Source organism: Uranotaenia lowii, chromosome 3, assembly GCF_029784155.1.
Source record: "Uranotaenia lowii strain MFRU-FL chromosome 3, ASM2978415v1, whole genome shotgun sequence".
NCBI classification, from domain to species: domain Eukaryota; kingdom Metazoa; phylum Arthropoda; class Insecta; order Diptera; family Culicidae; genus Uranotaenia; species Uranotaenia lowii.
Window position 1 is genome coordinate 12,608,852 of NC_073693.1, and position 24,773 is coordinate 12,633,624.

The 24,773-nt window shown below is 34.5% G+C and overlaps 1 protein-coding gene across 2 annotated transcripts in view; it reads right to left on the bottom strand.

Annotated features, from left to right (window-relative positions):
- Positions 1-24,773, bottom strand: part of LOC129750899 (E3 ubiquitin-protein ligase AMFR-like) — a 135,030-nt gene that overhangs the window by 12,949 nt on the left and 97,308 nt on the right. For both annotated transcript variants that reach the window (XM_055746067.1, XM_055746066.1), the window contains exon 7: positions 1,361-1,451. In XM_055746067.1, the coding sequence (XP_055602042.1) occupies positions 1,361-1,451 (91 nt within the window). The remainder of the gene's footprint in view (positions 1-1,360; positions 1,452-24,773) is intronic.

Sequence of the window (24,773 nt, forward strand, 5' to 3'; positions counted from 1 at the left end):
AGTTTTGAATCAATTTTCAGACCCCAGAATGTTCGTTTGAGAAATACAAACATGACCCAAAATCGACTAAGTATATTGCGACATGTCTGTAAGTTGCTTATTTGTTGTGAGGTAATGCGGTATTATTTGCAAACTTGCAAGTTACAGAATGCTAGATCCCTTCTTGTGCGTAGTTGGTAAGATGAGCACAGATTTGCAAGGCTGATGCTCAGATTGTTTAAAAAAGGTTCTAGCCCCGGTAAATAAGACAAAGAGGATGGATTAGCGCAGATTGTTAACGCTGCTGCTTTGTTTATTCGTTTCTCCGGTAAATAAGACGGAGAGACTAGAAAGCGCGTATTTCTAAGGCTGCTGCTATGATTTTTTATTTTGATTTGACCTCTTGGTGGAAAAAGATTAAATTGGCTTAGGAAGGCAGATTTTGAAGACTGCTGCTGCTGGTTGTTTTTATTTCGCTTTCCGATGGAAAAGGACGAATTAGCTTGGGAGGCACAGATTTCTATGGCTGATGCTGCTGATTGTTTTTTTTTGTTTGTTTTTCCTTTCGATGGAAAAGGACGGAATTGGCTTAGGATGCGCAGATTTTTAAGACTGTTACTTCTGAATGTTTATTTTGATTTGGTCTTCCAGTGGAAACAGACGGATTGGCTTAGGAACGCAGATTTTTAAAGTGCACATTTTTGAGGCTACTGCTGATTGTTTATTTTGTTTGGTCTTTCGGTGGAAATAACGGAATGGCTTAGGAAATGCTCATTTTTAAGGCTGCTGCTTATTGTTTGTTTTCATTTGACCTTCCGGTGAAAAAATACAGAATTGGATTAGAAAACGCAGACTTTTAAGACTGCTGGTATGATCGTTTGTTTTGATTTCGCCTTCCGTTGGAAAAGGGTGGATTGGTTTAGAAAGCGCAGATTTTTAAGGCAGTTTCTGCTGACTGTTTGTTTTTGTTTTTCCTTCCGGAAGAAGATGCAATTGGCTGAGGAAGCGCAGATTTTTGATGCTGCTGCTGCTGATTGATTATTTTGATTTGGCCTTCTGGTTGGCAAGGATTTGTTTCTAAGAATACTATCGAATTATTCCAGCTATCGTAAGCAGATGCTTCTTTGCAAGATGATTCTTTCGCAGTTGACGTCGGTCGGTTAGAATCGACGCTGCATGTTGCATGGAGGGATCCCTTTGCACTTCTGTTGTGTAGTAAACCCTACTATTGCGAAACATTGTCGTAGAGTGAATCGTCCATGAAGAATAACGCACTTTATATGGAAATCGACCTAGTGAATAAATAAGCTAACAACCCGATCCCGTAATTTGAATAACAATTTTGCTAGAATATAAACAATCGTCAGCAAGCTCTACTTACACTCATGGGTGAATCCTTCTTGCCGCATATCGTACAGGAACATTGCATAACGGATCAACACGTGAAGCGTCCGTATCGACAGCAAAACACACTGAAAATAGAATGGAAAGAAAAGAAAAAAAACAGAGTTAAAATTCAATTACAATCAGTGTGCATAATCGACGGTTGTCGAGTGACAGACATTCGGTCGGGGAAAGACCTTTTCGGACAACGAATATAACCTCAAATTAGCGACACCTCGAAGACAGGCCCCAATTCTCCAAGTCATTAGAATACAAAACTACGTACAAATGAATCATCATCGACAACATCAACAAGTTCTCCAGTGTGACACTACCTCGACCGTTCAACTTGTTATTGTGGTTTTGTTTTTGTTTCTGTCTCTTTTTTAGGTTGCTTCTCTTCGCTTTTTTTCCATTGAAGTGTTGCTAACCCCAGTACAAGTTGTTGATTCTAACGAAGCGATAAGAACACTTTCTAAACTGTTGATGTTTTGCCTTTGCCTCGATACAATGGTAATGGTAATGAGGGTTACAAAATGATACAAAAGGTAACTACTAATCACTGTCCCTTGTGAATTATTCAACGGGGGCTTCCTCGTCGTTCTTCGATGCAGTCAACCAACTACAATGTGATAGGTGGGCATATTAAGCTGTTTAGTAGTTTTTTTCCTACTCTTTGATTTCGTAATGACGCCTGTTTGACGAGAAAATTCTTGAACCTGATGACGTGGGACTATCCTTATGTAGGTAATCTTCTCCAAACGTGTTGTGGGAGGACGAAAGGCTTTGAAACATAATGACGCCATTTTTCTAACGCAAGTGTCCTTTCACTTTATGAGGCAGCAGCGCACGAATGCTAATCGGACCGGTTAGTCTTTTCTAAGTTTATATCACACTGCATAATGCATTTTTTTTTTTTAAATATGTCTTTATTAGTCTTTTAATCATTACATTTAAGTTACATTATTAAAGTTAAATTAAAGTGTTCAGATCAATTATGATCAGTTCAACTCTTTGATACAGTTAATTTTAAACATTGTTTGTTTGATTTAAATTTGCTTTAGCAATAAATAATTTGATTTAAAGGAGAATATCCTGTTAAGCAAAAAAAAAAAAGATGTATAAACTTAATCCTAAATCCTAAAAACTAACTTAATTGTAAAGAGAACGAATCTCTGCGATGGAAGACTGCATCGATTTGCCTCTGAAGTTGGAGATGATTTTGTTGGCCATCTCTTCGATCGATTCTATGCCTGCAATCCGATGGAGATCTTCGGTGCTGTGCCAAGGTGGAAGCCGCAAAATCATTTTCAGAACCTTGTTCTGAATCCTCTGGATGGCTTTCTTCCTCGTCGCGCAGCAGTTAGACCAAATCGGAACTGCATACATTATCGCTGGTCGAAAGACCTGTTTGTAGATTAACATCTTGTTTCGCAGACACAACCTGGATTTCCTGTTGATGAGAGAATAAAGAGATTTAGTGTATTTATTACATTTAGATTGAATATCTTCAATGTGATTTTTAAAAGTAAGATTCCGATCAAGTGTGAGTCCCAAGTACTTCACGTGATCAGACCATTCTAATGAAACCCCATTAAAAGTTATGGAATGATTTTCATTAGGTTTTAAAAAATTTGCTCTTGGCTTATGGGGAAATAAAATAAGTTGAGTTTTGGAAGCGTTAGGAGAAATTTTCCACATTTTCAAGTAATTCAAAAAGGAATTTAAATTTTGTTGCAATCTACTGCGTACCACCCGTAAATTTCGACCTTTGGCTGAAAGCAAAGTATCATCAGCAAATAATCTTCTACCTTTTCCTTCTGGTACATCAGGAAGATCAGAAGTAAAAATATTGTATAAAATTGGCCCAAGTATACTGCCCTGAGGGACCCCAGCTCTAATGGGAGTCCTTTCAGAGCATGAATTTTGATAGCTTACTTGTAAGGTTCGGCTAGTCAAATAATTTTGAATAATTTTGGTGAGATATACAGGAAAATCAAATCGAGCTAATTTAGCTACTAAACCTTTGTGCCAAACACTGTCAAAAGCTTTTTCAATATCAAGAAGAGCAACACCAGTTGAATAACCTTCAGATTTGCTAGCGTTAATCATATTAGTTACACTCAAAAGTTGATGTGTAGTAGAGTGTCCATGACGAAAACCAAATTGTTCATCAGGGAAAATAGAATTCTGATTAATGTGAATCATCATTCTATTCAAAATAACTCTCTCAAATAGTTTACTTAAAGAAGGAAGCAAACTAATTGGTCGATAACTTGAAGGCTCTGAAGCACTTTTTCCAGGTTTCAAAATTGGAGTTACTTTGGCATTTTTCCATTTATTGGGAAAATAAGCCAAGTGAAAACATTTGTTGAAGATTTTAACTAAAAAATTTAAAGTGCTTTCAGGCAACTTTTTAATAAGAATATAGAAAATCCCATCTTCCCCCGCAGCTTTCATATTTTTAAATTTTTTGAAAATCAATTTAAGTTCATCAATATTTGTCACACAAGAAGTTTCAAATACATTTTGTTTAGAAAGAATTTCATCAAATTCAAGGGAAATTTGAGCATCAATTGGACTTACAACGTTTAAATTAAAATCATGAGCAGACTCAAATTGTTGGGCTAATTTTTGAGCTTTTTCTGAATTAGTTAAAAGAAGTTTCTCCCCATCTTTCAAAGTAGGAATTGGCTTCTGGGGCTTTTTCAGAATTTTAGTTAATTTCCAAAAAGGCTTTGAGTAGGGTTTTATGTCCTCTACTGCTTTTGCAAAATTTTCATTACGAATGAAATTTAAACGACGTTTGATCTCTTTTTGAAGGTCGCAATAAATAAATTTTAAATAAGGATCCCTAGTACGTTGATATTGGCGTCGACGAATGTTTTTCAGTCGTATTAAAAACTGAAGATCATCATCAATTAAAGGTTGATTAAATTTATGTTTAACTTTAGGTATTGAAGCGGCTCTAGCATTGACTATTGAAGTTGTCAAATTTTCTACAGCCAAATCAATATCTTCTATTGAATTCAATGGAACGTTTACATCTAAATTACGTTCAATAAAATTCATATATCGCTCCCAGTTAGCCTTTTGAAAATTAAAAGTTGATTTTAAAGGGTTTTCAATGGGACTTTGGGATAAAGAAAATGTTACTGGAAGGTGGTCTGAATCGAGGTCCGCATGAGTAACTAATTGACTACAATGCTCGCCTAAATCCGTTAGAACCAAATCAATTGTGGAGGGATTTCTAATTGAAGAAAAACAAGTATGCCCATTAGGATATTCAACAGTGTAATAACCTGCAGAGCAGTCATTAAACAAAATATTCCCATTAGAATTTGATGAAATATTATTCCAAGATCGGTGTTTTGCATTAAAGTCACCAATAATAAAAAATTTAGATTTATTTCTGGTGAGTTTTTGTAAATCTCCCTTCAAAAAATTCTTCTGTTCACCGCTACATTGAAAAGGCAAATATGCGGCAACAATTATAATTTTCCCCATAGAAGTTTCTAATTCAATTCCAATTGTTTCTAAGACTTTTGTATTGAAAGAAGGAAGAAGTCTAAATTTGAGACGACTATTGATGACAATAGCTACACCCATGGCCGTAGGAACGGGGGGGGTTTTGGGGGTTAAACCCCCCCCCATGAAGGTACAAAACGCCAAGTAAATTTTTTTTGCTAAACATAAAATTTCGATGAAAAACTAAAATGATTCATCAGTAACAATAGTGCAATAATTTTGACTCCAAAACCTCGAAATCTCATTCTAGGACAGCAATTCTACAGCAGTTTTTCAGAAAAAATTCTCACTTGTTGATTGTAATTGAGTCCAAAATGTTGAATCCAAACAAAGTTAGACTAGGCTTACAAGATTGTCCACATTTTGACCAGATCTTCTCCTTCTATTTGCAAAATCAAACGAAAATTTCAATTGGGTCATTAGAACTATGTATCTCGCGTACAAATAATTTATTTTGAACTAATTTTGTCACAATAAACATAAGATAAGATTTTTTGGAAACATTAAACATGAATCTGAATCGGTTGATGTGTTTCGATTGAATAAAAACTGTTTTCCATGTGTTTTTTTTTATTTTGATGGAATTATTTGGGATAATTATGAAACAACATGCCCTACTTTCGCTAAGTTTTATGATTAAATTGCCTGGATCTACCCAGCCCGGAAACTTGAGTGAAAATATCTAGTAATTATCCAGTTTATTGTTCTTGATTTTCAGGTTGAACCATATTTAGTATAGAATCCTGCTAAAAATCCTGTAAAATTGAAACATAAGAAATACCAGAATCGAAAAATGTGAAACAATTTTATCATTCACAATTTTATTTAAATTTACAAGTTCAATTACAAATAAATAATTGAAATAAGATTCATATTGAAAACCATAAATTTAGAATCAAACAAAACATTTCTGGTTAAGGGTTTTGATACAAATTTCGTTTTTGGGTTTCAAATTCAAAGGATTACTTTTCTGGAATTTAGATTAAGATTTTGATTTTGGGTTTAAAATGCAGGATTACTTGGAAATAAAATTCAAAGTTTGTATTCAAATTTAGCTTAAATTGAAGTTTTATAATCAATATTAAAATATCAATGTTAAAATTTGACTAAGGATTCAAATTGAAGGAGATTTCAGTTTCATAACTTTGATTCTTGATTTAAAATTAAAAAAATAATAAATTCAATCAAAGTCAGTTTAGAAACACAAAGTTGGTGAAAATCACATATAAAAAAATCTGGATTCATTTCAAAGAAATTGTTTTTGAAAAATCTAGATTTGAATTTTGAATACTTGAATCACAGGATTTAAATTATTAAATATGAAATATATAATAAATGATAATTTTTGAACATGTTTTTTATCCTCCTGAAAATTTTATTTAAAATTATTTACATATATTGCAGACTCTTTGAAATCAAAGGTTCTAACTAAAATCTTTAATTTCAATCGAGTTTACAAGAGTAGAAAATAAACCTTATTTGAACAGTAAGGCTAACTTTAACTGCTGAATATTTGATACATTTTCACCCATGCTTAAAATGGTTTTGCTTGTGGTTCAAAAGAATTAGCTTCCTAATGTAAGTTAGTAAAGAGGTTTTTTTTAAATGAAGCGTTCAAATTTTTTTTGTTTCGATTGAATAGTTGTTTCTACATCATTGTGCCACTCGCGACTTTTCTCAACGATGCAGTTGGCACACCAGTCATTGTTAAACTTATCTGAATCTACTGTGTCTGATGTTTACTCTTGAGCTCTAACATACGGACATCAGCTCAGAAGGCAACTGATTTACCAAGTGAGCTATATTCACAAGTCCCTATATTTTTTAAAGCTTCATGAAAAAAAAATTTGCATCTCCTAGGACTTATTTTCAAAAATAAATAACTTTTAATACAAAACAACTTTGACTTGAATAATATGTACTAACATATGTATACATTTTTCACTTGTGTATGCATTGTTCAAGAAAAAATGTTATAGGAAAAAAAATGTCATCAAAACCCCCCCCATGAGCCGGTTCTTCCTACGGCCCTGGCTACACCCCCACCTTGTCGATCAAGTCGATCATTCCGTAAAATTTTAAAGAAAGCATTGCTTTTCAAGTTATTGTCTGGCTTTAAAAAAGTTTCAGTGATGGCAGCAATATGTATGTTTTGAGTTTTCAAAAATAAAAAGAATTCATCTTGGTTAGCCAGCAAAGATCTAGCGTTCCAATTCATAATATTTAAACATCTATTTGGATCCATGAGGGAATCGTAAAGTCATAATAATTTTGTTAGCATAATTAAAAGAAGTTTGGAAAGCTTCAAACATTGAATTTGCTTTCAACATAAGTTGCATCATTTCCATTAAATTTTGATGCAAAAATTTTAATTTTTCCTCAGTAATCTCACCCAAATCAACAAAATTGTTAGGATCAGAAAATGAAGGAGAAGAACAAGTATTTGAATTTCGGGGATTTTCCCAAGCCTTCGCATGAACGTTGAGACTTGGTTTTTTCCCATTTTTATTAGTTAAACCTGAAGAGGGAAACCCATTTTCAACCACCTCTGAGAACGATAAACAACGAGTCTGGGGCGCAGAATCAGCCCAGGTAACATTAAAATCACTTCGGGTATTACCCAGCCGTGATTCCAATGTAGGCCGAGGCTGAATGCGAACAGGCAGGTTGTTTGCCGGTCTGACGTGTGAAGACGAAAAAGAGGAAGGAGGAGAAGAAACTTTTCTGGAAACTTTGGGATTTTTCCTAGAAGCAACAATTTTTGCCCTAACGGGACAGTCTAGAGAATTCGAGGAATGATTACCTGCGCAATTCGCACACTTAAAAAATTCTGTTTTTGGCTTATCACCACCAAAAAGGCATTTAGATTTTTCATGATCGAATGAGCCGCAAAACATGCATCTGGCATTCATTCTACAATTTTTAGTGCCGTGACAAAAAGCTTGACAACGACGACATTGCGTAATATTTTGTAAAAAATTGGTAGTAGATTTACGAAAAGGTTCAAATTTTACTCGACAATGAAACATAAGACGAGCCTTTTCCAGAATTTTTAAATTATTAACCTGATCCTTTTTAAAATGGATCAAATAAAGTTCAGGAGCAAAACCAACACTACTGGTATTATTCGTGTTGGTTCTTTTCCTCATTTGAATTACTTGAATTGGAGAAAAACCTAACAAAGAATTTAATTCAGCTGTGATCTCATCCGGTGTCTGATCGCCAGTGAGACCACGAAGTACAACTTTAAATGGACGATCACTTCTAGTGTCGTACGTAAAAAATTGGTGTTTTTTATTATTCAAATAATTTAAAACCTTTTGAAAATCATTAAAAGATTCCGCCAAAATACGAGCAGTTCCCCTTCGACCGATCTGAAAAGAAATCTTCACATCCTTGACGGAAGTGACGATTTCTTTTCGAAAGGCATTGAAGTCAGAAATCGTGACCGTAATTGGTGGAACCTTTTCATTTTTAAGAGTATAAGAAGAAGAAGGTTTCTTAGTACTCTTATCAGAATTAAATATGAATATTTCCTCATCACCGATGTTATGAAGGACATCGAATGAATTGGAAATTTCAACTTTTTTGGGCGATGGACCCGAATTAGGTTCAGCAATCCGTTTTCTTCCGGCCCTTGACCCGGCCGATGACTTCCCCATGCTGGAAAGAAAAGAGAAAATATGAATAAAAGAAAATGAAAATAATTTTAGCACTGAAAAGTGCTGATTGAAATACAGGTAAGGAAAAAATAAATAATGTAAAAATGTTCCTGCAGGTACACAGCAACGATAAGATGCTCCGGCGTACGTGTTGACGGCTCAACGGTACAGATGGAAGTGACTGCATAATGCATGATGCAACTGTTTTGAAGCTATCAGCTGAGAAAAATTATCTATAAAAGCTTCCGTGAAGTACACACAATTAAACCTCAAGTTGCAGATAAGATTTGCTGGGAAAAACGATTATTTCTGTCAATATGTAACCTTGTAAGAGTCGATTATTTTATTTTTATAAAAGTATGGTTCCAATTTTTATGAACCATTTGAAATAGATCAGTTTTTAATAGAACATATATAAAAAAGTTTTATACTCAAGAAGATCAACCGATCAGCCAAAAGAATCTGCCCCCACTTCTTCAACTTTACATACGGACAAATCCACCCCCCCTAAAAGCGATTGAAGAAAGCGGAACGGCATGTAAAGCACAAACTCGTAAAAGCACTAAATTAGATAAACCAAACCATATCCCGCCATTCGTGACATAACGATATCAGCAGCAGTAGTCTCTGACTGTGCGATGTCGTAGTCGCCGTTTTGAGATAGTAAATGGCGGACAATCAGCAGACGTTTGAATGGAAAAGGTTGCTTCCTAGCGTTGACCTTAGCAATTAAAGTGAACAGTCTGAACCCAAGCTTTACGGGGAAGTTCATTTGTGAGCTTCCTTAAAAAATTAAAATCTCACGAAAGCTTTCATTACGTCGTCGTATGAAACAAAACGTAAACAAATAGTTTTATTACGAAAAAAAAAAATACAAAAACTGACATAAACTACCCGCAAGTTCTTTCCATTTAAAATATTTGTAGTCTTAACAAAATATTCTATATAAGTGAAATACAAATTTTGAAGTTGTTTTCATTACTTTTGCACCAGTTTCCTGTGAATTATTAAGATGTTTTATACGACTTAATGAAAGCTCACGCGAGAAATAATGATCGAACCGGATTGGAAAAGTACCGTAAACTGGGGAAACTTTGATCAACATGAAATTTTTGCTGATAATCATCATAAACTAAGTCAAAAGATAAAATATCTGAAAACTGTTTACTACGTATGAATGCCTGTGAATTTAGTTACAATTAAGCTAAATTTTGTTTTTATTCGAAATTTGTTGATATTAGTTACTTCAAATATAGTTTTGAATCTTTGGTTTTTCGAAGGCCCACAAACAAACATCTCTCCTGATCAAATGTAAGCATTAAGAAGCAAATGAGTTGTTTTATGTGAAAGTTCAACTTTTTTCTTTATTTAGGTTTAGTTTGAGTGTTATTTTTATGGTCATTTGTTGAAAATTTTTGGATATTGAAAAAAACGGTGGTTTTCCATAAGAAAGTTCGTATAGTAAAAATGGCTAAAACCCTATCAAATGGTTCAATTTGAAGAAAAACAGAACATGGGAACAGTACGAGGACCAAGGAATTCATTCCATGAAGGCAAAATTCATTTGTTTTTAAAGGCCTAAAAATTGAGAAATGTTTTTAATTTTTATCTCTAGATGTATGCAGCAACATTGTCCATCTTTTGATTATAAATGTTTTTGAAAGGTTGAAAAAATTAATTTAGTCTTTAGTCTTTAGCCTTTAGCTGCTGCGATCGAGTCATTCTGTTTTCGGGCGTTATCCCACCCAGTCGCCATTAGTGCTGTGTGTGTTCGGGTGCCACCAAGTGCGATCAAGTTCGATCACGTGATGATACATTGCCAGTGTGACGTTCAGCATCGTCTCGAAAGCGGCCTGACGACCAAGGCGCTGTGGCATCGGATCCTGAGATTGATCGTGGAAGCGATCGGAATGCCTATTCCGCTGGCAAGAGACCGCTTAACGCGGAATCGGCAGTTTTCACTGCCAGTAAAATATTTCGAAAGAGGTCAACGAAGATCGCTCTCACGCGCCCGAGTACGCGAATGCAGAAAGGCCGAGTAAGTTTTTTCATTGTGGATTCCTATTTTGACGACCACTTACGAAAACCCGTGGTTTGGCAGAACACCATCGGCCTTTTTCGGTGTATTGACTGCGTAGAAGAATCCGGATTCAGCTGTAGGATGCCGCTCCTGCCGGACCGGAAGCTGATCCGTGAGAGCTCTCACTTAGTTTGTTTTCTTAGGATTTCGCCAATTAGATTAGATAATACTGTAATAGATACTTTGTAACTCTTGAAAGTTTTTTTGAATCTTACTTGAACAGTTCCGAATAACTAGGCAACAGACTCACGACTTCCCGCTAGCAGCCGGGCAAATTGGAAAGCGAATGCTGGCAAATTCTTAGTAGAATTTTGGCGCTTAAGTCAGCGTTTGATAACGGATCTATTCCTTTTTTTTTAATTAAGCTTTCCTTTCCGTAACATAAAACGTTACAAGGCTGAAGGTGTTGCAGCTATCAATCAATTAAACAAAGCCTTAAAACAAATTTCTCTAGTTCCAGAACTCGTAAGCTGTATAGACAGATGATTTCTGATAGACATAAAAATTTATGAAAAAACTAATTTAAAACAAATTGCATCAGTAGGATTCCGTAACGTTCGTGCTCGTGACAACGTCCCTAGTAGTTGCCCTACTTTAAGCGATGGTTTTTCAATATTCATGTTTTTCTCACAAATGGACGGGAAGTTTATATTATTCAGGAAATTAATATATCATGATCTTATCTGCATGTTTCAATGAGAATTTTCAAAATAAGTTTCGCCGTTATTGAAAAATTTGCAAAAAAAGGGATTATAGATGATCAAAATTTCCATCTTTGAAGCTACTGTTCCTATTCAGCTACTGAACTGGTACCTTTCATTGGACCTAGAAAATAAATTCCTATTAAAAATTATGATTTTCCGAAAATATATAACTAAGTTAATTAAAAATGTTATCTTCAGTCAAATATTATCATACAAAAGTATTACAACTTTTTAACGATTAAAAACTCTTAAATTTCTTTTATGAATACCTCAAACACTTTTACTTTGGCTGAAACTTTTTTTTGTGTTTAAATACTTGTAATTTATTTGCTTACAGTAAACAAAACATGTTGGAAATATTCAATATTGGCTTTGAACTATGTCCCAATTCTAAATTCACACCTTTTTTGATTTGTTGGTATGAAAACAAAGTTTTGGTGATGTCAGGACTAAACATGGAACATCTAAGTCGAAAGTCTTCTATTTTGGACCCATTACGAATTTTTCGGGTTTTTCATTGATTTTAATTTATTGTAGGAAAAATAGGTAGAATGGTTCATAATCTTTAAAGTGAAAATAATTTCCCTTTTATTTTTGGCTTGGACAGTAACAAAACGTTATTTTTCCTTACTCACTCTAAATTCTCAAAACACGGCCCACTAATTGAGCTGTCTGATTTACCATTGATGAGAAGGTACATTTTTAAAAAAGGTTGAAAATTTTATCAGATGGACTTTTTATGGCAAAAAGCGGTATGGTAGGATTCAGGAAGAACTAGAGTGTGCATAGGAGTTTCTTTATCCTATGCTAACAAAACGAATTATTTACCATTTTCGGCATTTTAGGACTAAAGTAGGCTCTAGGCCCAATGTAGAAGCACTCACCCTATATTAAAGTATGTAGTATTTGCTGATTGTTTTACTTCTTCTTCTTCTTCTAACACCAACATGGCCAAAACTTGTATGCATCCTGGAAAACGAAAAACTTGCGTTCCTCATTTTTTTTCAACATAGAATCTGATACATAGAACATGCATTGCAGATACTACTACGGCCAGGCCAACCATGTGATGAAAACGCAAAAGATACAGGAACGAGGGGAAGATGAAGTGTGAAGTTCCCTGCCAAACGCTTCTTATGATTATATTGGGTTAGTTACGATGGTCTCTTCCATCAGTTTATTAATTTTGTATTACAATTGCGATCATGTTTGAACCGACGATTCCTGGCCACTGTTCAGTTTGTACCCCAAGCGAAATTTCTTCCCGAGCACATCGCTAAGGTAAACGTTCCCAGAAATGCACTTTCCCTTGAGCTATTTGTACCATTCATCGGTCGTTATGTGTAGACGCTCGATGCTCTAGTTACAAGCTTCTTCGTAATGACGAATGTCCAATCAGCTCTGGCAACGGCTCCAGCTGTCGCAGCGGCCACTAGACATAATTCACCAATTTTGACAATAAATTAGGCTTGTACACCTCAAAACATCAACGAAACAAGAAATCAATATATAATGCAGAACAATTTCTTCAACACACAAAAAAAAACAATTTAGAAAAAAAATTTTTCCAGGAGATAAAATTAGCAGCAAAACAAACCACAACCGTCATTCACAGCAGCAGCCTACTTCGTAGTATTTGCTGACTGTTTTACGAACAAAATCATGATTTGCCAGTACTTTGCTCCTGTGAAGAAAAAGAGACAATTTTCGTGACAAAAATTCTGATTTTTGCTGTTTTCAAAAGCTTAAAAGGAGAACTCTTCTTTATATAAAGCTTAGTTCTTTTAGAAATGGGACACTTTCTTATGGTAATAGCTCGTTTATTAGTAATCAAACATTCAAAAATTTGACAGCATTTTGTTGCCTGTAAAAAGAACTATCCGACCTATTTTTTATTCAAAATTTAAAAACTACGCGTTTCTTGAGATATTTACGATGCAAGAGAAAAAGAAGAAAAAAATTGCATAGTTTCCTTCAAAATCCAAAAGCACATGATCGGCAGAAGAATGTAGAAGCCAAAGGACGTGCCCGGAAGTTATACAACAGGATTCTAACGAAGTACGACGGATGCATCCTCATGGATGACGAAACGTACGTGAAGATGGATTTTGGGTGCCTTCCTGGCCAAAAATTTTACAAAACCACCGACCAGTGGTCGGATGATGTTCCCTTCAAGTTCAAATTCATTTTTGCCGATAAGTTTGCATGAAAGGGTTTGATCTGGCAAGGTATTTGCAGCTGCGGACGAAAAACCCCGATTTTTGTGAAAAACAAGACCATGGACTGCGAAATGTACGAGGAGGAGTGCCTGGAAAACGTTTTTTTTACGTACATTAGATCTCACAAAGGACCAATTAAGTTTTCGCCAGATTTGGCAAGCTGCCACTACTGCAAATAGGTACTGCAGTGGTATCGGGACAACGGATGGATTTTGTCGAAAAGAACATCAACCCACCCAACTGCCCTCAATTCCGCCCTATCGAAAAATTTTGGGCAATTCTCAAGCAGAAGATGAAGAAGAATGGTAGGACGACTCGGGATGCAACAGAGTTGAAGAGATTGTGGAACAAAATGGCCGCTGAGGTCAGCGAATAGGGTGTCCAAACTATAATGGGTGGTACTCGACGAAAACTTCGAAATTTCATCAAAACAACATTGCAATAATTTTTTTCATTATTTTTTCTTCAAAGTGCAATAAAAACCCTACATTTAAGTTCAAAACAATTATATTTCGTTTACATAGCTCCGAGATAGACCCTTTTTAATGCGTCCAAATTTCGGGTGACCCATGCTTTAGTTATAGAGCTCTTAAGCTGTATAACCGGTACTGAGGCTTGCGACAGATGATTTCAGACGGACGACAACACTTATGAAAAGCCCTTTTTCAAACAAATTCCAGCGTTTGAATCCTATACCATGTCTGCTCATGTCAAGGTCCCTAGCATATGAAAGTATATGTATATTTGCTGGTTGTTTTGTATAAAATGTAATGATTTGCCAAAATCCTGCTCCCGTGGAAAAAAACAACTACAAAACGAAAACTTTGGTTTTTGCTGATTTTAAAAGCCAAAAAAGAGGAATCTTGTATGTCCCTTCGCAACCTACGATCTATACTAACCGATTATACCTATAGTTCAATCTCATGATGGTTTTGCTTCGTTATTGTCAGATTTTTCCAGTAGAATTTCCATTAAAAACGCTTTAGAGTAGTTCAAAAATAATCAAGTTTCATTAATTTCCAAACAAATATATCTACTAAATTGCCATCAGTTTCTTTCAAAAGACAAGTATTGGCCCGAAAATTAGCAGAAATGGAAGGAGAAGGATGTAGCCACACTACACTTAAAATACAGATTAAACGAAGTATGAGTTTGAAAAAATGATTTATATGATGACTTAAAAAGCTGTGCACCGACCGATGCACTGTGGTCCAAAAGGGCTAAAAGTGGAACTTTTTTCGTTGCGTCTCTGTATTTTATCTTATCTCTTAAGTGTCTTCAGAACATTTGCTTCTTCAAACATGCTTCATAACTTGAAAGCATCAAAAGTTAGTAAAAGTCCACTTTGAAAAAATTGAAAATTCTAACTATTTTATTCCAATAGATAGAGCTTTATGTTATGCTACAAAGTTGTAGAATACGTAAAAATATGAAACTTTGTTGAATACATCAAAACTTTATCTCTTTTCAGAGCAGAGTTATAAAGGTTTTCTTTTGAAAGTTATTTAAAAGTTAGTTTTTAAACTTAACTAGAGTTAGATGAGAATCTACATGAATAAGATGTTCTGCACATTTGTTGAGGTATTCAAATCACACGTTTTGCACAAGATTTCAACATTATACGACGTTTCCTAACCAACTTATTGCAACTTTAAGTTTAATTTTTACTCAAATTCACGAGCGTTTATTGCAAAAACGTGCAAGTGAATTTTCAAAACTAATAAACCACATTGAAGCTTGAACTAAGTGCAACAATTTGGTGTTGTTGTCATTTGTCTCCACGCGCTTATATTTGAACACAACAAGCATTTATTTGATGTGTTTTACGTGTTTCCATATAAAAAATATTTTCAACTGCCTTCTGCCTTCGTTTTGCGTAGCATCTGCGTAGCCTGGAAATCAATTTTTCCATTTTTTGTATGGAAACACGTAAAACATATCAAATATATGCTTGTTGTGTTCAAATATGAGCGCTTGGAGACAAATGACAACAACGCCAATTTTTTGCACTCAGTTCAAGCTTCAATGTGGTTTATTAGTTTTGAAAATTCACTTGCACGTTTTTGCAATAAACGATCGTGAAGTTGAGTAAAAATTAAACTTAAAATTGCAATAAGTTGGTAAGGAAACGTCGTATAATGTTGAAATCTTGTGCAAAACGTGTGATTTGAATACCTCAACAAATGTTCAGAACATCTTATTTATGTAGATTCTCATCTAACTATAGTTAAGTTTAAAAAACTAACTTTTAAATAACTTTCAAAAGAAAACCTTTATAACTCTGCTCTGAAAAGAGATACAATTTTGATGTATTCAACAAAGTTTCATATTTTTACGTATTCTACAACTTTGTAATATAATATAAAGCTCTATCTATTGAAATAAAAAAGTTAGAACTTTCAATTTTTGTATAATAGGCTTTTACTAACTTTTGATGCTTTCAAGTTATGAAGCATGTTTGAAGAAGCAAATGTTTTGAAGACACTTAAGAGATAAGATAAAAGACAGAGGCGCTACGAAAAAAGTTCCACTTTTAGCCCTTTTGGACCACTGTGCGATGGGAGGAACAAGAATAAAGCAGACATTTTTCTTACAAAAAACGATAAATATTTTATTTAAATTTTTTTATTAATTATCATAAGATTACCTTCATTTCTTTAATAGAAAGTATTTGGATCAAACGAACGGTTTTTGAGATACACGCATTCGTAACTTTCACGAAGATCGGTTAAGTAGTTTCTGAGTCTCTAGAAAACAGACAGACTGACAGGCAAACATTCATTTTATAAGGAACATATTATTAAGCTTATTATGTTTCTTAGAACCATTTTAGGAGCTTTTGTGGGTTACCTATTTTAGCGTCAGATTCCACTGAGTCACAATGTTCCCTCACTCAGTCACCCTGATTCCTACCCGGGTCAAGTGATTTTAGCTTATTTGAACAGCGCAGCGCAGCTTCGTTATTTGCTTGCATCTGGTAAGATGCGGCATTCCATCATCCCTGTTAACATGTTGTAATTACCAAGAAGTACTTCTGACAGACAGCACCCAGAACGTGAAGGCCAACGCAATGGTGGTAAAAGCAAAATATCGGAAAGAAGCGAAAAGCAAACTACATCGGCTGAAAGTGTCATGGAAACCATTTCTTCCGTCCAATCCTTCTTCACCGGGAATATCACAGGTTTCTCCCACCCGGGCGACCCCATTTTACCCGCTCACCCACTTTAACAAACAAATCGAGAGAGGTCATCACCAACAACGAGCAAAAGACCGAGAGACCATTAAGCGCCGCCAACATAAAGTGTAAAATGGGAGGAAAAAAACACTTGAAAAAATGGACATCCACGTGAACGGAACACGGAACGGAATGGCGGACCCAGCCCTTGAACTTTTGTGACCGAAGAAAATAAAGGAAGAAAAGAATTTCTCATCGGAGCCACCGCGGCAGGCAGGCAGCCCGAGTCAAGAGTATTCGTTGCATTGCAATTGTTGTTGTGGCTCGGCCTGGGCTGAACATAAAAATGCAAACGAAATCGCTGAAGAGGGGAAAAAAAAGAATCCGACTGTGAACTCTTGGCTTGTTGGATGACAGCCGCCGATCAGGAGGTCAGTGCATAAAAAGTGCAACAAACGCGTGCAAAGAAATGAGGGTCATCCGGCGGAATCTTCCCCAACCCCGGCACGTCCCTTTCTGAGTTGCTGTAAGGTGCCCGTAAAAACGCGGAATTAATTTTGCCATAGGGAGAAGTTCGTTGGTGAGTCCGGAGAAAAGTGCATACATCTTGACAGAAATATGGGGTCAGAAAAAGGAAAAGTTTTCGCGTGTCGGTTTTGGAAATATTCAAGTGGCACAAATAAGTCAGGAGATAGTTATCGGTTTCACTCTTTTTTAGGGGATTTAAATTTCAAAAAGCAGCAAATCGAGTGCTTTCTTTGGCCCAGAAAATTGACCCACTGTTCATGACACCTAATTTACGATTCTGGAAGCTGTTCATGAAGATGTTGATTTGATTGCGTGGTACAGGAAACCTACATGAAAAAGTAATTATTCACGAACACTTTATGCTGTCAAAGTTTACAAAGAAATATCCCGTGAAAAAGGAAAATTACGACCTTGAGCATAAAACTGAAAATTCAATTGCTTTTCATAAACAAACGCAAGTATTCCGTTCCGTATTGATCTTATGGGCATCTACCATTATTGTAAAACTCCTTGAACTGTTATGCCGGTAACAACGTCCAGATAGTGCCCTTGAACTTAGATTTTCTCACCAGCGCAGTGGCTTATGGATAATCGATCTATTGAAAAAATATATGGTCGAATTTCGTCATCCGACTATATATATTTTGTAGATTGGTCCAAAAAACTGACCTTTTAAAAAATTTCAGCGCAATCAAACTTGATTTAGGGGTGCCTTAAAGCGCCCAAAATTTCGGTTTTTTTGCCCTCTTCAAAGGAAATCAGAAAAATCGAAATTAAAATATTGATGTCATATGACTTAAAAATGCATGAAAACTGATGTTATCTTGAAACAAAAATTTTTAAGTCGAAAATTCATATAATTAAAATTACGTTAGGGGGGACAAAAGGACACCGGGAAAATCTAAATTTCAATGTAGGGGAGATAAGGGCATAACGAGCACCTAGGGTATAATAAGCATTCCTTTTTTTTTTTTCTACAAAAGTACGTATTTTCTTAAACAAATTTTCATGAGGATTTGTTTCGTACTACCTATAGTATTATTTTTCAAAAAAAAAAAAAAAAGAAAGAAATATCACCTTGACCAGGAATCGAACTCGAGCCTACTGATTACCTTTCCGAAATCAAACCAATAGTCCAAGTCGTCAGACGAAGCAAGTCAAGCTGTAAATCTATTATTTAGTTGATTTCATCGAGTGAAATTCGCTGCTATATTCTACGGCAGAAAACGCTCATCCTGCCCCGACTTATGTTGCTTATACTGCCCCAGTGGGGGTTCTCATTATGCCCCTACAGTGACTGATTTTCAACTTTCGGTAAAAAATTTTAAAATGCATTTTTAAACGTTTTCGTCTACTTTTTTAAGTATCAGCCAGTTAGGAAATAGACTTTTTGAGTGTCTGAACAGGAAACAATGATGTAAGTAACATATTATATCTGTTTTCTATGGTTAAATAAGCGTCTTCCTTAAGGTAGCTAGCCATTATGCCCTTTTATCCCCTACAGGCAATTGTTTCTGTTCCAATTCGATCTGAAGCAAGCTTTAAATGATTTATTAAGTTTGTTGACAGATTTTCTTTTGATGGAAAGGGGGGAGTCCTTTACATACAAAATCTTTTTTTACGCGGTTTGATTTTGCTCAGTTTTACTAACACGGCTTATTTTTACGCAGTTTTTTGCCATGGATATGATTCTTCTTCACGGCTCTCGCGAATCAACATTTTGACATTATGGGATTATTTATTGATTTGGCAAACAAGCCAAAACTTATACAACTTTTAGGATAATTCTATGAAATCTTCTAAAAAACTAATTTTACACCATGATATGATTTATTGTATGTTGAACATATTTATATGATTTATTATATGAAACGCCCTTGCCATTTTTGAAAGGAACAGGTAATATAGGTAATATGTAGGTAGGATAAGGTTGCCAGACTGCCCGGTTTTATCCGGGTTTGCCCGGATATTTGATACAAAATTTTAGAACAGTCCGGCCCGGCCCTGTTGCCCGGATTCCATTGAAAAATGCCCGGATTTTTTCACTTTATTTGGCAAATAACACAAAAAAAAATAAAATTTTGTTGTAAAATTTTACAATTTAGCTACCAATTCAAAAAAATTTGAGCAGATTTTGCAAAAATAATCATGAAAGAATTTTTTTAACATTAAAATACGATTTAAAATTTGTTTTTGAATTTTGATGAAAACATTATTTTTTCAATTCTTTTATTTTGATTTTTGTTGAGTAAATTCTGGGTTTTGACAAAATTTTCCCGGATATTGCCCGGATTTTTTGTCTTGACTTAGAAATGAAATGCCCGGATTTTGCCAGGCTTAAAAAAAAATGCCCGGGTTGTCCGGAACGGATACAAGTTGAAAAAATTCTGGCAACCTAAAGGTAGGAAATGTGTAGGTAGGTAATGTGTAAAATCTATAAACTCGAACGAGAAATTTTTTTAAACAATTTTGATCAAATTTGGTACAAAGTTTTAAAGTGATAACTTATCACTGATAAGATAATTTAAAATATTATAAATCGTTTAAATGAACAAAAATATGACATAACTTGATTAATTTTCAAGAGAACGTTGCATATGAAAGTTTTACATGATTAGATAATTGATTGAATTTTCCGAAAAAAATGGTTCTGGTTCCCATATAAAAATACCGTGAATTATAACAATATCTAAAAAAGTTTTAAGAGATTTGCATCAAACTTGTTACTGAACTAATTTTTACATCTTCTTCTTCTTCTTCTTCTTCTTCTTCTTCTTCTTCTTCTTCTTCTTCTTCTTCTTCTTCTTCTTCTTCTTCTTCTTCTTCTTCTTCTTCTTCTTCTTCTTCTTCTTCTTCTTCTTCTTCTTCTTCTTCTTCTTCTTCTTCTTCTTCTTCTTCTTCTTCTTCTTCTTCTTCTTCTTCTTCTTCTTCTTCTTCTTCTTCTTTCTTCTTCTTCTTCTTCTTCTTCTTCTTCTTCTTCTTCTACCAACATAGCCAAAACGTGTAAGCATCCTGGAAAATGAAAAGACTTGCGTCCTTCATTTTTCTTTTCTGGAGCAAGGGGAGGAATAAAGCGTGGAGTTCCCTACCAAACGCTTCATATGGATTACTTAAATACCTACAGCATAATTTGAAAATTGCTACACTAATCTAATGACAATGTGTATTAGGAAAATAACGTTTAATATAATGGAAAAGGTTTGATCTCACCAAATAAGTCTCGGAAGTTCTCGACTAGAAAATTTTTCCTCTAGTCCGGAGCAGCTGACTTTAAAATTCCTTTCGAACTCTCCCAACCAGGATTCAGCATGCCGAAACAAAGTACGAACCACTCCGGGAACAGCCACCAGTCACTTAATCTATCATTTTCCACTGTTTAATTTTAAAATTTCTAGTTTTATTGTAATTGATTAAAAAAAATTAAGGACGAAAACAAAAACGCGTGCGATGCCCAAAAGTCATGGCTTACTTCTTTACTGAACTAATTTTCACATCATGACATAATTCATCATTCACATTGATATGTCATGATGTAATTAGACAAATTATTATTCTATAAAAGCGCATCTTTCTAAGAAAAAGGGAGGACTCCCATACGAATTCGAAGTAATATTTGATAAAACTAGAAAAAATTTCATGTGATTCCGATCAAATTCGGTACACATACAAATGCTAATGTAATACCGATTTGAAATTCTCTTCCAACTTTTCTGGATGCTCCCATACATAACTAAATTAAAGCCTTAAATTTTTTTTTGTGTTCTAACATATACTCTTCTTGAACATTTCTAAGAAACTTCACTAAGTTTACAAGTATACAAGTATACAAGTATACAAGTCAGATTTAATAATGAGATTATTCAATTGAAAAAAATCCTCCCACTATTACTCAACCCTTAATTTTTTTTAGAAGACTTGAGTCTGTTCATAAATAAACTAAGAAATTCCATTTCTGGAATATTCAATAACAGAAATGAAAAAAACTAAAAAAAATCCAAAAAATTTTCAAATATTCTTAAAATTGTAGTAGGTATTTAGAGTTAGAGAAATACTTGAAGATTAAGATCTTTATAAGAAAATAATAATTACAAAAGGTCAATTCTTGAATTCACACCACAAAAATAATTCGTTTCTAAATTATCAGAATTAGTATGACTAGTTTCAAAAACAAAATTCCTGAACTCAGATCAATACTGAAAATACTTAAAAAGAGTCGCTTTTTTGTGAAAATGCAAGAAACATGATGTCCAAGATTTAAATATATTCTTCTATGAAATAGAATTTAAGAGACCGGGCCAGCTATTCAGATTTTGATTATGAAACGAAAATTAAATTAGATTTACTTTCAAAAAACTAATAAATATTGTATGGAAAGTACGCAGGGTCAGCTGGTCTTATATAGATATCAGTTCCTTCTAAATCTTATCACTTGGAGGTTAGTGCATAAAAAGAGAAGTCAAGCGGTGTAACTGAAGGGGAAAAAGTACATCACATGTTGAACAGAAAAGAACATGACTAGTATCAATAAAGCTGCACACTGCCACTTGAAAAATGTAGCCATCATAATGTGAAAACTTAAAACACAGGGCACATAAGTGTCAGCTAGATGCTGTTCAATACAAAGTTATGTTCCGGTTTAGGTAATATGATAAAAAAAAACTTGAAACAAGGATTTGAACAAAAGATCCATAAATTAGTGTTTACTCAAAGGGTAACCACAGAATTTATTATAAATTTTGTATAAAATGAAAATGAAACATACAGTGAGCAAAACAAGAATAGACAAGAGACTAAGTGTCTTGCCTGTTAAAATCTGAATGATTGAAAATCATCAAAATTTTCATCTACAATTTGTTATGAATTATTCAACATCAAGCAAAATTTTCCTTTTTTTGTCAAATGAAGCAATTGGCGTTGAGAACCAAAAAATATGAAGAAATGGTGCGAAATCAGAATAGTGCCAATTACTTTTATTTTGATTCTATTAGAGACTTTTTAAACACTGAGTGCTCATTCGAGTCTTATCAATTACTTTTTCTACAAAAATCAAGACAATTTATGAAATTTTACTGTGTAAAAGTGGATTATAATGCTTCTACGACCTCTTTGAATAGATAACTGAATTTTTAGGCGATTTCTGGTATTCCAAAGGTTTTATAGGGGTTTAAAAGAGATTTTTCTCTACCTCTAAACAGTTTGACACTTGAGCTATAAATTTCATCAAACTGTTTAGTTTCTCCATGAATATGACGTGTAATGATGTAACAAACATTCTGGGTTAATTTTGAATCAGCAAAAACAGGTTGGATTTTAAAAACTTTGATTTTTTTTTGTAGTAAAAACACTTTATATAGTTTGAATTTATAGATGCCAGCACTATCTTGCAGTTTAAACCAAACTAAGTCTCAATATTGATTTTCCGGGTTTATTTAGGCCCATATTCATCAATTCGAGGTAGTTTTCCAACACAGTTTTGTTGGAGTTCACGCTGCAGAAAGCTTTTCCAGATTTGCAAAAAATCACCAGCACAAAAATAAGCCCCGCCAAAGTTCCTTCTCATCTCAACTTCTGATTCCATTACAAATCATACCAATTACACGGAACATTCCTTTTTTCTTGACCAACATTATCCAGCACACCTTAATAATCCTGGAAATTCGAAAATGAATCTCAATTCCATTTAATAGCAAGATGGTGCTTCCATCTATAACTTGAAACTGGGGAAATAGTGTTTGACTGTTAAAAACATTAGTATTTTTGAATGAGAAGCCTGTTTATTGGATTGAAATTCAGCCTATAATCTATTTTAATTAGTTTACGTAATGTTAATTAATGTTTATAAAGAGATTAAGCAGCTTGATAGAGTATTATAACTCAAATCTCAAATTACTTAGCGCTAGAAGAACCCCCGCTTAAACCCCCTTTAAAAGCTATGGAATACTAGAAAACGCCTAAAAATGCAGTTATTTAACCGTATTTATGGTCATCAATGCCCATTTGCTTTGTCCAAAAAAAAAGTAAACTTATGCTTGATTTATCCGTTGAACAATTTAAAACAAATTGTAGAATAAAATTTTGCTGGTTTTTAATCATCAGGAAAAATAATCATAATCATCATAATAGTAAAAATCCAATTTGAAAAATTCATTTCCGGGATATCACAAACGTGTCAAAATCCGGGCATTTCATTTCAACATTTTCAACTCAAATCCGGACAAATTTGAGCAAATGTCAGAAATTAGGTGCACAACAAAAGCAATTAAAAAAAACAATTGGAACACTGCTTTGATTTTTATCGAAACACATCAGCAAAGTTTGAATCGTATTTAATTCTTCCAAAAAAGGGTTTTCGGATACAAACATTTTGAAATTTTAACAGCTCAATTTGAGATTATGTCTAAACACAATTCTGATACCACCTTGCTTATTCCGGATGAAGTTTGAACAGCTGGTTTCTGTTGTCTGTTGTTGTTTAGAGTTAAACATAAAACTCTGTGTATCGTGAGTTATGTTTTCTAGATTTTCATGCACAAATGGTGTGCTTTCCCCAACATTTCGCTGAGTCAGTTGAAGAAAATGAAGGAAGAACGCAATGGAGCAGTCCAAAATTCGATTTGGAAGTATGGAGAGCAAAGCAGCTTCGTGGACAAAAAAATCAGTTTTGTCCACCGGGAAACCGAATCCGGTGGACAAAACTTTGGACCGTGAAAGTCATAGGAAGACTACCTCAGTTCAGGATGTGACCAAAATAGTGGGATCCCTCATAGTACAAGAAAGCGCTCTTACCACCACTCGGATCATATTATAATTAGGGTCTGCAGACGGCATTTCTAGCGTAACATTTAAAATGGGCGAAACTGCCAAATGTAAACAAATCGAGTTAACGGTCATTCCGGATTCACGCAGTTGCACTTTACCTAATAAACGCGGTTTCATCTTAAAATCGCTTAAAACTTTCAAAAAATTGATAAAATTAAAATAGGCGAAACTTCATGTTGATGCATTTTCGTTGGAACGTGAAGTTACGCCCATTCAAAATAGGGTTAATTTTTCTATTGGTGTAGGGCCAATAGGCGTAACTGAGTTGACCGTGTGTGACAAAACGGCCTAATTAGTTTTTGCGTGTGAGACCAATGGGCGTAACTTCAAAACCAAAACAAAAACGACCGATCAATTGGGCGAAACTTGCAGGCGTAACTGAAATCGAAAACATAAAAAGGCGAAACTCGAAAATCTCTGAAATTTAGTGAAAAAAGTTAAAGATCTTGATAACCAACGAACAATAAGTGAATATAATGCACTTTTTTTTGATTTTATTGAACAAAAAGTGGTCAATTTTTTAAATAGGATTTGATTAGATATTCCGAAATTTCCAACGCGATTTTCTCGTTTCGAGCTAACTGCTAGTTTCGTTCTTATGAAATGTTACGCTAGATTTATATCTTATCTAGTCCTATTAAAACAAATTAACATCAATCGTTTGATTGCAATAAGCTACTGTTTGAGGATTCCAAT